Source organism: Anguilla anguilla, chromosome 8 (genome assembly GCF_013347855.1).
Source record: "Anguilla anguilla isolate fAngAng1 chromosome 8, fAngAng1.pri, whole genome shotgun sequence".
Lineage (NCBI taxonomy): Eukaryota > Metazoa > Chordata > Actinopteri > Anguilliformes > Anguillidae > Anguilla > Anguilla anguilla.
In genome coordinates this window covers 32,190,337-32,206,145 of record NC_049208.1, presented here as the reverse complement: position 1 = coordinate 32,206,145, position 15,809 = coordinate 32,190,337, and the positions used below count along the sequence as shown (strand labels likewise).

The 15,809-nt window shown below is 40.2% G+C and overlaps 2 protein-coding genes across 5 annotated transcripts; both read left to right on the top strand.

Annotated features, from left to right (window-relative positions):
• Positions 1-912: 912 nt before the first annotated feature.
• On the top strand, positions 913-5,469 carry LOC118233204 (tripartite motif-containing protein 35-like). Its single transcript, XM_035428616.1, has 6 exons — positions 913-2,621; positions 2,854-2,949; positions 3,035-3,265; positions 3,397-3,419; positions 3,928-4,046; positions 4,463-5,469. Exons 1-6 carry the CDS (start codon positions 2,217-2,219, stop codon positions 4,984-4,986), a joined length of 1,398 nt encoding a protein of 465 aa, XP_035284507.1. The 5' UTR covers positions 913-2,216; the 3' UTR covers positions 4,987-5,469.
• Positions 5,470-10,872: 5,403 nt separating this feature from the next.
• On the top strand, positions 10,873-15,407 carry srfbp1 (serum response factor binding protein 1). Of its 4 annotated transcripts, XM_035427809.1 has the most exons (4): positions 10,873-10,978; positions 12,438-12,488; positions 12,725-14,428; positions 14,483-15,407. In XM_035427809.1, exons 2-4 carry the CDS (start codon positions 12,462-12,464, stop codon positions 14,495-14,497), a joined length of 1,746 nt encoding a protein of 581 aa, XP_035283700.1. In that variant the 5' UTR covers positions 10,873-10,978; positions 12,438-12,461; the 3' UTR covers positions 14,498-15,407. The 4 variants fall into 4 exon arrangements, with proteins under 4 accessions (XP_035283700.1, XP_035283699.1, XP_035283702.1 ...); XM_035427808.1 differs by having other exon boundaries at positions 12,725-15,407; XM_035427811.1 differs by having other exon boundaries at positions 10,877-10,978; positions 12,728-15,407.
• Positions 15,408-15,809: the final 402 nt, after the last annotated feature.

Here is a 15,809-nt window from a genome sequence, read left to right as displayed (position 1 = left end):
GGTCTATCAACAGCCCTGTCGTTAATCCCTATGTCGTGGTTTAATTAAACAACCTCTCTGGAATAGCCTTGCCATTTTGATTTTGGCCAGGTTAAAATAACGAAGACTGGAAGCCGATTAAGCAGGAGCTATTACGTAGGCTAATGTCCTATCAGGACACAAAGGCCTGCTGTGAGGTTGTTGTTCTCCAAAATAAATCGATGAAACCAACAGGAGTAATGGCCATTAGTGTTTGCTGCTTCTTACTGTTTTAATCATTGCTGTGGATGGAATATAGTGTCTAGCAGTACATTCAGGGCTACACGTTGATGCTAGTTTATTAATATTATGTGGAAGGATGAAATGCATCAAGTTGGGTCAAGTTGTTGTGGGAGTCACACTGTTCTTCTGCTGATTAATATTAACTTTATGTAAAACTTTGATTGGCAATTTTCTGGTTGACAGGCAAAATATTCCCTTTACAATAGGGTGGCCATCATTTAATCCTTTGATATTTGAATTTTGTAAAATAAATAAATAAATTAAATTTAAATTGATTGGTCATTTGGGATACAAATCAGAAAAAAATAATTCTGACAGCATTAACTACGTGCGGGATTTTAGAAAGGATCTTATACCTCCTATGGTCTTTTAACTTTACATTTTCTCTCAATAACTAAGTATGTTCTAATAAATTCCCTGCTATTACATTACATTACAGGCATTTAGCAGACGCTCTTATCCAGAGCGACTTATACAACTTTTACATAGCATTTTTTACATTGTATCCATTTATACAGCTGGATATATACTGAAGCAATTTCGGTTAAGTACCTTGCTCAAGGGTACAACGACAGTGTCCTTACCCGGGAATCGAACCTGCGACCTTTCGGTTACAAGCTCAGTTCCTTACCCACTGTGCTACACTCCGTACTATTACTGCGGAGTAAAGAAAAATGACTTTAAATTGAATGGCATACAGTGTGATGAAGTTCCCTGAAGCACACAACAGTTCATTTCAGCCTAATGTATGAGGCATTTAAATCTGTCTCTCTTTTTTGTGAAAGTAACATCATCGCCATTATTTCACTCACACAAAAAGAATCACAATTAGCTTTATTGTGTACTGCCGCTAATTCAAGATCACAGTATCGAGCTAGCCTCCTCACATGCATTGTTTTATACATCACAATGATCATTATCAGCACTTTGTGTTTATCTTTTAACACTCAGTAAAACTGATTATTATCAGTAATTATTTTAAATAGTGTGAATAGGGATGCCTTGAGACTTACAGGCACGTATACGAAGTGGGTGACTTGGTTTCTGGAACAGACTGAGTCATGTTTAACATTGAGGATGGCCTCTGCAAACAGCCAGCTTATGTCTTTTGGCTCTTTAATGGAAGTGAGGAGCAGGCTGCTTGAGGTGTTTGGGAAGCACATGTCATGAAAGGTCAGATCTCTCAGAAAAAAAGAACTTAAGAAACTGAGCAGGAAAAAAATAAAGATCTAACGAGAATCGACTGCGGTTACAAGCCAGTTGAGAGAAATGCAAGTCGTGGCACTCCTGTGTTTCCCTGATAATCAGCCGCCAGTGTAATTAACCACCTCTTTTTATGTATAATGACTGTTTACATTCTTGGACTTATGGTATTATTTTGATGAAATATGTGATAGTTGCTTTGCACCTATTGTTCCAAGTAAACAAAGAAGCAGACAACTTCTCATCAGGACCAAGCTTAGTACTTTGCATGCTTCTGTGGTACAGATCCTGACCTTTTTTTTTGTTAATTTGACTTAAGCATTGTTCTTTCTGTTCAGTTCTATTCCCAATGTTTGCCACTGAACTCTCTCCATGAAGCAACACCTAAAAATAAGTAATGTGGACTCACCTGTCCCCGGAAATACGCCACTGAAGTCTGCAAGTCCATAGTCCAGGAGTCCAAAGGGCTGTTTGGGACTGGGCGAGTGTCTTGCACTTGGAAGGTTTAGTGACATACAGGACCTTAATGATATGATTTTAAAATACTTTTTTCAGGAAACACGAAATTTCTGAAAATATACTGAAGTTGGAAGCGAAATAGCCAAGATTAAGAAGACAAACAGAGATATTAAAGTGATCTTTAAAAACAGTCCTTCTTAGCTGCAGTTTGTGTAAGAGCAGGAGGTAAAACTGAAGCTAAGCTACTGTATTCAGCAGAGATCATTACTGAGCTCAGAACAGACCGAGACAGAATGGCGTCTGGATCTTCTCTCCTGGAAGAGGAGCTCTCCTGTCCTGTGTGCTCTGACATCTTCAGGGATCCTGTTGTCCTGAGATGCAGTCACAGCTTCTGTAAGGCCTGTCTGCAGCAGTATTGGGAACAGAAGGGATCTCAGGAGTGCCCAGTTTGCAGGAGAAGATCTTCTATGGATCTACAGCTCCCTAACCTGTCTCTGAGGAATATCTGTGAGGCGTTCTTAAAGGAGAGAAGTCAGAGAGCTAAAGCAGGATCTGAAGTGCTCTGCAGCCTGCACGGAGAGAAACTCAAACTCTTCTGTTTGGAGGATCAAATACCTGTCTGCCTTGTCTGTCAAACTTCAAAAAAACATGAAAATCACAAAATGCGACCAGTTAAGGAGGCTGCAGAAGAGTATAAGGTAATTCTCAAATAAAAGAATTCACATTTTACCAAATTCTTTCTTTCTTGTAAGAATGTTCAGTTTACACATAGCATCAAATTGTGTATGCTTCCACATTTTCTTCAGTAAATTTGGGACTCTTAATTTGGGATTTAGTAAATCAGGGGCTCTATTGCTGTCTGTGTAGGCGGTGAAGTTTACTGTTGGTCTGTTTCCTCAGTAGAGTGTGGTCTCTGTCATTTCTTTCCAGGGGAAACTCAGGACTGCACTGGCTCCACTGCAGGAGAAGCTTGAATCTATTAATGCAGTGAAACTAATCTGTAATCAAACAGCAGAGCACATCAAGGTACTGTACTGAGGCCTTTAAACCACAGTGTTTAAAATGCAGTGCTGGATTGTGTTGAAATGATGGTGAATAATGTTTATTCCAGAACCAGGCCCAGCGCACAGAGAGACAGATAAAGATGGAGTTTGAGAAACTTCAGCAGTTCCTAAAAGATGAAGAGGCAGCCAGGATCACTGCACTGAGGGAGGAAGAGGAGCAGAAGAGTCAGATGATGAAGGAGAAGATTGAAAAGATGACTGAAGAGATATCATCCCTTTCAGAACAAATCAAAGCCATAGAACAGGAGCTGGGAGCTGAAGACGTCTCATTCCTGCAGGTAAGTCATGTGTCATAACCACAAACATGTTTATCAATTTACTCAAATGGGAATATATTACATTGATACAGTTTTAATAGTCTGAGTATTGGTTATAGTGATAAAAATCAACTCTTATTCGCTTATTTTAGAGCTACAGAGATGTGAAGAAACGGTATGTAAACTCCAGCCTTTCTCTCTATTTAATCATTTAATCTCCTCTTCCTTTCTCTCTTCAGTTTAAATGTGAGGGGTAGTTTACAAGTAATGTAGCATTCCACCAATGATGAGTAAAATGGGACCAGATGGAAAAATTAAAAAAAGAATGTTACATTCATACCCAAATGAGTTATCAGATTAGATTACACAATGGTTACATTTATTTATAATGATTTACATCATTATAAGTAATTTAACATCATTATCATCATGATACAGATAATAGGTAATCAGTGATAGAATATAAATCTCCCCCCCTACCCCCCGCTCCCCTGCTCCTGTTAGTGTGTCCCTCAGTGGGGTCGGGCTGTTTCATATCTGGCAGCCAGTGGGGCTGTGCGGCAGAACGCTGGGAGGGATGGGGCCATTATCTTATAGAATTAAGATCTGATGTTGCTGTTGATAAACTTCCATGGTAATGAAGGCACGCTCCCAGCACAAGTGACTCCTGAATATTATTTCAGAGCCCAGTGCACACTGGTGGATCCAGAGAAGGTCTCAGGAGCGCTGATTGATGTGGCCAAGAACCTGGGCAATCTGAAGTACAGAGTGTGGGAGAAGATGCTGGGGGCTGTTCAATACAGTGAGTACTGGGGGCAGGGAGCTCCACATTGTCACTGTACAGGGGGAATCTTCAGAATACTTTCCACAAGGTGATAAAGCCAGCCAGAGTCATATTGGCCCTGTCTATGTAAAAGCCCTGGAGTGAAGAGACTGAGCACCAGTCCTTAATCTCGCTGATGCTCATAATAAAATTCTGCTTTAAGAGTGATAACGTATTTTAGGGGAAGGACAGGCTTTGCACCCGCTTCCAATGATTATACAACATGGAACATATACAAATGTTATTAGCTTTTAGTTCTGGAGCTTCTCTCACATGTGTCTGAGGCTATAATGGTTGTTTATGTGAAACCCAGTGTATATCATTAGGAGCCCATTGTGACTGAAGGTTTCCGTTTGTGCAGATCAGTGCTGACGTCTCATTCTCTGTCCCTTCAGCTCCTGTGACTCTGGACCCAAACACAGCACATCCCATCCTCTCACTGTCTGAGGATCTGACCTGTGTGAAATGCAATGGTGAGAGACAGCAGGTTCCTGAAAATCCAGAAAGATTTGAAATGGTGTTGTGTGTGCTAGGCTCTGAGGGATTCAGCTCAGGGAGACAGTGCTGGGATGTAGAAGTGGGGGATGAAGATTACTGGATGGTGGGTGTGGCTGAAGAGTCCATCAGCAGGAAAGGGTTTGCGGATCTGAGCCCAGCAGGACGAGTGTGGGGTATACAGTGGTGCAGTGGGAAGTACACAGCCCTGACCTCCTCATGTACCGCCCTCATTGTGTCGGGGAAACTCCGGAGAGTCAGAGTGCAGCTGGACTGGGACAGGGGGAAGGTGTCGTTCTCTGACCCCAGTACCAACACTCCTCTCTACACTTTTAAACACTCCTTCACTGAGAGAGTGTTTCCATTCTTCTGGCCTGGTTCTGTGCAGATCTGTCCACTGAAGGTGTCTGTAAGAGTGGAATAGTGCTGTGATTTGTGGGCAAGGATCAGGTGAACAGACTGCTTCTTTCACTTTGATTAATGAGATAAAAATATCTATTACGATGTTTTCTTTAATTATATATTTAAAAAATAAATAAATAAATAATAAATATATATATATATAGATCCATGTCTGCAGCAGTTCATGATGAATGTGTCTTTGTAACCTCATGATATCAATGTTGGAATTGGTTTGTGTGTAATCAGTTGAATTGTTTAAAAAAAATGCACCAGTGGAATCACTCCAGAGTGCTGCTCTTTTCCTGACATGTCACCAGTGTGTTTCCCAGGTGTGTGATGAGTTAAGTCTCTCTCTCCAGGGCAGTATGAACACAGACAGAGTCTTGTAAGAGATGTCCTTCTGTATTACTGCAGAGACAAAAGGTCAAAGTGGACACAGGAAACTTCTCTTGGCTGTCATTTCCTATTGAGAGTAGTTTTTTAAAATAAAACTTTTGCATGTGTAGCTGATTAATCATTATCAGACTTGTGAAGAGAATACTGTCCCACACATCCTCCCGGTCTCACATCACCCATATCTTGAAAGATTTACACTGGCTCCCAATCACATCACGCATCACATTAAAACTCCTCCTCCTAGTTTACAAATCCCTAAATGGCCTCGCACCCACTTACATCTCTGATCTCCTGCTCCCCTACCAGCCACCCAGACAGTTACGTTCATCCACTGCCGGCCTCTTCACCACCATTCCCTCTCAGCGCCGTTCTTTTGGCGACCACACCTTCTCAGTTGCCACCCCCAGACTCTGGAATGCCCTCCCCCTGACATCCGTACCTCAGACTCACTCACCTCCTTCAAATCTAGTCTTAACACCCATCTCTTTTCCTTAGCTTTCCCTTGATGTTTGTCTTCCACCACTCACACCCCTCCTTTTTTTTTCTCTGAATTGTATGTTTCATTGTATGTATGTATGTATGTATGTACCATTTATTGTAAAGCGTCTTTGAGACCATGAAAAGCACTATATAGGACGGAGTGTAGCACAGTGGGTAAGGAACTGGGCTTGCAACCGAAAGGTCGGAGGTTCGATTCCCGGGTAAGGACACTGCCGTTGTACCCTTGAGCAAGGTACTTAACCTGCATTGCTTCAGTATATATCCAGCTGTATAAATGGATACAATGTAAAATGCTATGTAAAAAGTTGTGTAAGTCGCTCTGGATAAGAGCGTCTGCTAAATGCCTCTAATGTAATATAAAATACATTTATTATTATTATTTCTTTTCATATGTAAAAGGGTTGAGTGAAAATTTTATGTACAGTGGTATTGGCAGTCAGATAAACGCACAATTAACCCTAATAAAACTGGACGGTCAAGTACTTCAGGAAGTGTGGTACAAACTACCCAGAAAAATAAGAATTAAAATGTTCCAGGTGCTTTGATGAGAGTTTCTGCCGAGGATGAATTTTCGGCATTTACATTCCATAGCCCTTCCACGCCAGCCTGAGTCACACAGCATGGCGTTATCGGTTTCTGTTCCCAGCTCCGTTCTCCACAGTTGTTCACAGATGAGGATCTGATCTATTGACTGCCTCCCAGGCAGAATCATTAAAACCATGCACCCTCTGCACTAAAAGAGAGGGAGATCTCAGGAGATTTATTGGACTTTAAAGGAAGGAGGGGAAAACAGATATACAAATGGATTGTTTAGAGGGGAGGCAGGGCTTTAGGTGTTACATAGAGGGATGCGTACCATCACTCACAGCAAATAACAACAAGAGACGATTGGCTGATTTACTTTTCTGTCGTGTGCTTTGTTGGACGGCCTCACTGCTATTTAATCATGGCTATGAGAAGACGGCCTCTGTTTTTTGAGCAGTCCATCCTCTTCCACCCAATTTATCATTTGTTTCTAGCCATGCAGTCAAACAGTATCAAAGGTAGCCCAGAAATAAACTAGAGGGCCTGTTTTTGCCTCATAATAACCAGTTTATACTCACTGAAATCAGTGAGTATAAATGAAACCTGCAGCCTTTCTAAGACAAAATGAGTTTAATGGCTGAAAATGTCTTAACACTTGCTCCTAGCAAAAACCTTTTGTAAAATTAAAATTCAGCATCAATCCACATAATTCTAAGATGAAATAATGGGCTTGGTGTTACCCTGGATGACCAGCTGAGCTTCACCGAACACACTGCAGATAAAATTAATGAAATATCAAATGCAATGTTAATTATTTGTACATCTTTTAGCTTATATAGAAGCTCATTTAAATTGAACACCAACTATGCATGACACAATGACATATTAAAAAATAAAATTAAAAAATAACATTTTAAGAGGCTTTTGAAGGCCAGAGTAAAGTGTCTACAGTATAGACATTCGCTCAATAAAATTTAATTCTCTGTGATAATTATTCTTTTTAAGAGTGAGTGATGAAGTTTGGCTATCAGGTGTCAGTCCTGTCAATCAATAAAATGTTACTTCTGTGGATCCTTCTTTGCTCTTCTACGGCAGTGGCATTCAAGCTCATCATTAGACAGCTGCAGGGTGGCTTGCGTCCCTGCAGCTGTCTAATGATACTGTAAAATCAGAAAATCATAGTAACTACTTCATGGGTTACATCTAACCCAACTTTTGGATAAAATTATAACCCCATAGGTTGTGTTAAAGAAACAGTCTAAATAATTGGGTCAAAACAACCCACAGTTCAGTATGTGCCAAATCAATCTATAGTTGGGATAAATTTTGGGTTATTTTTAACCCAATAATTTTTCGGGAATACAGTATAGAGTGTATGTTGACATTTAATGTTGATTATGCCCGTTACAGCTACACTGAAACAGCTGTGCTACAGATAGAGAAAGAAATATTGGCCTCATGCTATTGAAATTCGGACAGTATTTGGCTGCAAGCACACTGCAGACGTGTGGAGGACAATCATAGCAGCTGCCAAGTTCTCACAATGTTGCTGTAACTGCAAAATATGAAGAAGTTTATGTTCTCATTCTGGGGATGCAAGAGATGAGAAAATGTTAACCTGTCCTGGAGCATTTGACTTTACTATGTTTTCTCCAAACCGAAGATGGATTTGCGCACCACAGTTGCTAAGACAATGTGTGCTGCTGGTAAAATCTGAAAGAGGCGAGGGAAAAAGAATGACTAAATTCCAGCTGTCAATCTATTCTGACATGCGTTATTCATCTCACCTTGTTGGGGTAGTCTCAAAGCTTGCATTCATATGTTATACTACACAAAATAATTCACCCTGTCTCCAAATACCTTGTGTGGACCCAAATATGTTATTTTTTCTGTTGTGCTTATATTGCTTATTTTGACTGACAGTTATAGTGCAGTAGATGCAGGATTTCTCTTAGCAAGCAGGTTGACATAATGAGAGGAAAGCATTTGGCTTACATTTTTCAGTGCTGAAAAGGAGGAAACATAAACAACATAAACAGACTATTTCCTCTCATTAAACGCTGCACAGAAAGCCAGGAATATAAGGAAAGTTATATTCTACAATAACACATTGAAAGAAAGATACACTTTAAAGCAAGCATTCAATATAGCTCTAAACAGAAAATACACCTTGCAGAACCATTGGAAGTTTTATCTATAGTTGCTGAGGTGGCCGTCTGCTCCTATTTCTTAATTTGATAAGCTTGATAAGTAGACTCAAGTGCTTAATGCTTTCCAGGCAATAAAGACATTTCTAATCACATTTCCTTATTTCCTCAATTTATATTATACTTGCAAATATATATATATATATATTAGACCTTCAACCCCATGAAATGTTAATACACTGAAGAATAGTCCACTTCTTATAGTTCCCAAGCTCGGTCCTGTGTATACCGGTTTTCATTCCAACCACAACTGCAATCCCAGAATTTTAACAAGTGGTTATTTTTCCCAATTAGGTGCTTTTCACATTTAGAGGAATAATATTGCCCTGCGATACATTGGCAGCCTGTCCAGGGTTTATTCCTGCCTCTCGCCCAATGGACGCTGGGATAGGTCCAGCACCATAAGCGGGTATAGATAATGGATGGATGGATAGATTATAATAATATGAAATAACATGTACACATTGCATATGCCGGTAATGAAATTAAATGTTGGATTTGAAGTTGGTGTTTAAGGTCTGATGTCACTTCCTCCTCTGCTGAAGGAGAGGCAGGGTGTAGAATAGAATGCAATTTAAGAGGGTAGCTCTACGGGTAAAACAAAATGTTCCATCAGTTCATTCCAAACATAATTTCACATCAATTCTGAACAAACATTTTTTTGGAGACAAGAGATGTGCAATGAGGGGTATAGGCTAAATGATGATGTAGAGTAAATAGATTTAGTTGAAATGGGTTTTAACAGACAGGAGGCAAACTCAATTTCCTGGAAAGGAACTCATGAAGTAGTCTCTATATTTTGGCGGATTTTACTGGTGTTATTATTTTTGTTTCAAAATAAAACCATATGTCACAACTTTGTGGATAAGAAAGTCGACATTCAAGCTCCAGACATGAAATGACCTGTTTGAATTGAGGTTATATTCCATCTTTCAGCTGGGCCTTCAATTTTCAATACTGATATTTGAAGTTTCTAGCAAAAGCGAGATGGGATGCATTTACGTATTCTCCAAATTCAACTGTAACCCAGATGTCAAGATGGACACAGTTACTCACAGTGGCCTTTCCGTGAGTGTATGTGTGCGTGTGTGTTTATGCTTGTGTTTGTGTGAATGTGCGTGTGTATGTGTGTGTGAATTTGGTACTCTATTCCAGCTTTGACTAAACACTAATATTTAACTCTTTCATAACAGTCACAGATTTATAATTGTGTGCCTCTTTTGGTTTAATATGTGGCCATCCACATTTTCACATCATTTTTTAAATTTCCTTAAAATGGGCCAGGGCCATGTACATCACTGCACTTTAGAACTCCCTGTTCAAGCAGTCCTGTGAGGTCACTTACACTTTATCAATTAGTAAGCAGCAGCTGATAAATCATTTGTCTTTTGAGTTTTTCAAAGGAAAGCTAATTAATAAATAAGCAACAATGCAAGCTGAACATATACGCTTTGAGCTGAAGTGGTTTAGTTGTGTTCATATAATTCGACTTGGGTCAAAACATATTTTCATGTGTGCAGTTCACAAAGTGAGCCTATATGGTTTTGAGGCTAAATTATCTTTGGACCAATCACATGATAAGAAATGTATATACTTACAGGTTGTGTACATAATGAGTTCTTTATGAAATGCCATTGTTTATGTCATTTCTCTAATCCACTGTGTATCTTCATTGGTATGCTCGTGGTTGGAATTGCTTCTTTGTATGTATATTCTTTATAACACAATTACCACAACATTTTTTGTTCTGTGTCTAGAGAATTTATGAATAATCAATAATTTTGTTTCATACAGTTCTGCATTGGGGTATATCCAAGTCAGTTAACGACATTGGAAGTGAGACATTGTCTGAAATCAGGTAAGAAACAACATAATTTATATCTTTTATTATATAGTACTCCTTTTACTAGATAAAATGAAAGATTCCTGTCAACAGGAAATGCCTTTATTTGTTGGAGATTTGTTTTGAAAATGTTGTTTTATTGACAGTGCCCTCAATCACTAAAATGTGTGTACCTTGAGCTTCCCCTGCTGGATATGTATGGAATTACCAGCAGTTACAAGTTACTGTACCAAACCAAAACTACACCTTTCATCTCCAATGTAGTTTAATCAGCACCGACGCACGCAAGCGTGCTGTCACAACATTCATACAACAAACGATGCCAATCTATATCGCAAACAGTCATACTTTGCGACTAGCCTGGTGGCCACAACGATGTCATTTACCTGTGCATCATCAATAGCCAGACAGTAGCTCGGCAGTAACAGACACAATGCGCGTTCTGTGTACGTCATTTGTGCGTGCGCGCTCACACTACTTAAAATGGCTGCGGTCTGTGCTGTACCTAAACCGATGCTTTTCTGCATGTTTATTCTGTGAAGGTATGTATATTATATGTTTTATACGTTTAAACTGTATATTCTTTTGGGTTTGTTACATAATCAACTGCCATTAAGTTGAAACAAAGTTAATTTAATTTCGGCTAATTCATGCAACATGTGTGTCTTGCCTCACTGGAGTAACGTTAGCCGCACATGTGTCGCTAAAGCTAACGTTAGCTAGTCATCTTGTAACTTTACTAGCTGGCTAGTTAGTCTAACTTACAACTTCCTAATCGTTGCTAGCTAGCAAATGACACTCCCACCAAGTCATTGACATACTCGATAAAATGGGAGATTATAAGGGTATTTAAGAGTATCTGGATATCTACTTGGATATACTTTCCTATTTACATGTCAATGTGACTCTGATTTGCCAACTAGCACCACAAGCTGACGTTATTTTGGTAAACTGTATTGATTGGTATTTTTCAGCTGGGCGCTACAAAAGCTTCCTTGTTGGCTTTCTCAGAGAGGCAAGCCATCTTGGACATTGAGACCATGTGGATTTTAGAGATTTCAGTTAAAACCACGTAATGCCAACCCTAATTCACTCAGTGTCTGGTAGTTGCTCACTGATCCTAGCCTCCATTATTGTTGTTAATAATTTCAGGTAACTTGGCCCTGTGTTTTTGCATTTTACCATTTGAAGAGAATGTGGTCATTCAAAGTTTGTCACATCAGTGTCAAATGGCAATCATTTGTCATGGAAATAAATGTTGCTGTGTTACACCTACATTTTTTTAAACAACTGCTCAATATGTTTGAGCAGTTGTCTGGATTCGATGCTTAGGTGTATGAAAAGCACATAATTAATAAAATGCATTGTTGTTATTATTTGTTGCTAGGAAAATGTTCCCGTGGGTATAATGAAGTATACTATGTATGTACAGTATCTATTTTACAATCTGTATTTATTTGAATTGCAAATATACAAGAACTTGTACATTTTGCAAAATTAACTTGACAACCAAGTATAAACATATCCTTTCTGGGGTGTTTTCATCAGTTGTTTAAAACATTAATTTAAATGATGTCTTCTTCCATGAGGCATTTTTTTTGTAATTTGACACTTGGATGTGACAAAAAGTTTGCGACCACATTCTCTTAGAATGGTTAGATGAAAAAACACAGGACCAAGTTACTTGAAATAATTTAGGATATATTGGGTATAACAATTTGTCTGAGCCAAGATAGCCAATATGGTTTCTTGTAACTTGGCCTAATTTTGATATCATCACAGACTTGCCGATATTAACGGCAGACCTAGATTTGGCAAGTTTTGATCAATGACTTACAGTGCTTTGTATGCATGACAAATTGGCATTTTTGCATGTTAAATATGTTTTTATTTAGATTGTTTTGGCCTAAAGCTTGAAACTATCTTGCACGTGAGGAAACAGGGTTGTATGAGATTCGGCATCAGAATATCATAGACTTTTCTTCTCTTTCTGTATTTCAGAAGCTGCAGAACAGGCCACTGCCTATGCTTAACAGGCTGCCATCTTTTGTTGTAAGTACTCCAATTATAAGTAAGGGAGGTTTAAATGCAGAAGACTGATTGTGTACACTGATTTTGTTCCATTGATTAAGGTTGCCACAATTGCCTCAAAATGCAGACAATGAGAGAAAGCATTGTAACGTTGGTATTCTCCCAACATAGTAACAGGTTGCTGGGCCCTTCTTAAACCCCATCATTATGTCTGTCAACAAAAGTTCACTTAATTTAAAAAAACTTGTCGTTTTCAGAAGTCGTCAAAGCCAACGTCAAAGATGGCTGAAGTGCTGAACTTGAACAATGAGGTTGTGAAGATGAGGAAGGAGATAAAGAGGGCGAGGGTGTTGATCATCCGAAAGCTCACCAGACAGATCGTGAAGCTGAAGAAGAAAAAGGGGAAGGAGGCCGAGGTGGAAAAGAACCAGAGACGAGCGGCCAGGCTGCTGGAGGAAATCCATGCCATGAAGGATCTGAAGCCCGACAATGTCACGAAGATCGCCCTGATGAAGAACCTCAGCTTCGAAAAGGTCTGCAAGAACCCCGACTCCACGCTGTCGGAGCGAGCGACTGCGCGGATCGCCACGCATCCGCAGATCAGCAAGAGGATCCAGGAGATCAAAGCAGCCGTCGAGGCCTTCAAAGATGAACGGAAAAAGCCTGCCGGCAGTAAGGCCTCAAAGCCTGATAAACCTGCAGAGGACCCAAAGATGGATGAGGTTAAATCAGATGATTCAGAGGAGGATGAGGAGGACAAGAAGGAGAAGGAAGAGGAGGAGGAGGAGGAGGAGGAGGAGAAGAAGAAGAAGGAGGAGGAGGAGGAGGAGGAGGTGGAGGAGGAGGATGATGATGATGATCGTGATGATGGTGATGATGGCGGTGATGTAGAAGATAAAGGGGAACAGAAAGAGGAAGGGCTTGGTGCTGCCAAGGACAGCTCCAGTCCGACTGCAGAAGAAGGGCCTACTGTCAAAATGGATGATGACATTAAGGTGACGGCATCAAAAAGTGAATTAATGGGTCCCCCAGAGGAGGCTGAGGTGCAGCCTGAAGAAAAGGCACAAACCCTCATAAAACCCCAAAAGTCCCTTGAAACTGCATTCAAGTTAGAAGACTCAAAAACGCCACATACTAAGGACAAGAGGATCCAAAAGCCTACAGAAAACAAACCGCCTCCACAGAGTCAGTCAAACTCCAAAATGGAGATCAAGAGCTCTACAGCAAAGGGGGAGAAGAAGGAAGAGGAAAGTGACTTGGACTCATCTGACGACGAAGAGGAGAAGGAGTACTTCGACGACAGCACAGAGGAGCGTTTCCGCAAGCAGTCGTCCCAGTCCGAAGGCAGCGACGAAGAGGACGACTTCTTCCTGGGAAAAGTGAGCAAATTCAAGAAGAGGAGAACTGGCCCTGGTGTGGGAGAGGTGAAGAAGGGCGACGGTGACCGAAACGTTAGTCGGGCGGGTGCACCGAAGGGGGAGGCAGAGGGGGGGTGTGGAGGTGAGGGCTCGGGCCTGCAGGACTCAAAAGCAATGAGGATGGAGTCTGTATTCTGCAGTACTTTGTCAGGGTCGAAAGGGGCCCCTGGGAACCGCGGGAGGGGACCCAGTGCCATCTCAAAGCCACACAGATTTCAGAATGATAGGCGAGGGCAGACTTGGACACAGAAATCAGCCCCGTTTCAGAACCGAGGTGGCGGGCAGGACAGAAAACCGATGTCCAGATTTCAGAATCAGAGAAGGGGAGGTCCGCGTGGTGGCCCCCAGGTACAGGACAGGGGCCCTGCTGCAGCGAGGGCCAGGCCACCGTTTGAGAAGCCCAGGGACCACAGAGCTGCACCCGGGAGAGCTTCCAACCCTTCCCAGCATACACAGCAAGCTCTCCACCCCTCATGGGAGGCCAGCAAGAGACGGAAAGAGCAGCAGGCCCAAATTACAGCCTTCCAGGGAAAGAAGATCAAGTTTGACGATGACTGATCTCAGTCTCAGTTTGGCGATGACTGATCTCAGTCTCAGTTTGACGATGACTGATCTCAGTCTCAGTTTGACGATGACTGATCTCAGTCTCAGTTTGACGATGACTGATTAGCAGTATTGCTGCTGGATTTATGTTGTATATTGAAAGAATAACAACAAAAAAATTCATATTGCTACTGCAGTTTGACAGTTTGCAAAGTGAATATTCTGGACAATTTTTTAAAGATTTCAACTGTGAACATGGTGTACTATATTATTTGACAGCATTAAATTGCTGCAAAGTATTCCTAAATCATCTAGGCTATAACGATTTAATATCAGTCTTGTATAATTGTACATGTTTTCCTTTTGGTAACACCGATACATGTTTTTATGCTAAATACAATAATGCTTTATGTTATTTTTATTTGTGGTTTCTCACAGTTGTCATGATTGTGTATAAACGTAAACCAGAACAGCAATGGTGATACAAATGTGCTTTTTTATTTATCAAACATGAAATGAATGCCTCTAACCTGTTTATTGGAAAAATGAAATCAGTTCTTGCTTCTCTCATCAAACTTAACCATTTCCACATTTGCGTATACCTGAAATACCATGCTTTACTGTCGTGAGAGATGGAATATACTGTGCACTATGTTCATTTGTTGAATGTACATTTGTGATACTGTTTATTTAAGAGATTCCGTTTATTTTACTTTTTTCCGATTCCATCAACAGCACTTTTAGTTGATTTACTGTTGAGTGAATGCAGACTCTGTATTTGAAATCACTCCTTTCGATGGTTATTTTCATAGTTTCCAGGAAGGAAAATTGCTTTGGCAGTATTTGATAATGGTTAGTCTGACAGTGCTCTGTGCGAGATACCACAGTTTCTATTCTCGCACACAAACATTTGCTCTATGTTGTATTCTCATTAAGGCTTTGAACTGGGCTCTGGGTGATAAAAATTCCGTAAGAAAGATTGGGAATGCCAGGCTCAACTATGTTATTTATGTTATTCTTTTAGAATACAGTTGAATATTTATAATTGCGTTTCATTATTGAAAAACTAAGTGTAGTTTACCCCAAAAAATGGGACGTTAAAAGGTATGTTTACCTGAAAAATCAAATTTTCATGTTTTTCCCTTCAGTTCACAATATACACTGTTAGTGTGGAAAACCATTAGATACACTATACAGTAAGCTAATTCCTTGTTTAAAAAATGAGTACATTGTCACACAAGGGGTATAACTCCAATAAATCCTGCATAACATTTTTTCTTCCTATAAATGCAAGAAAAAAATTAATTCATATGAATGTGTACACTTATAAAGTGTACTATCATCTCTCGTGTCATGAATATGAAGGATTTATAAATTCTGC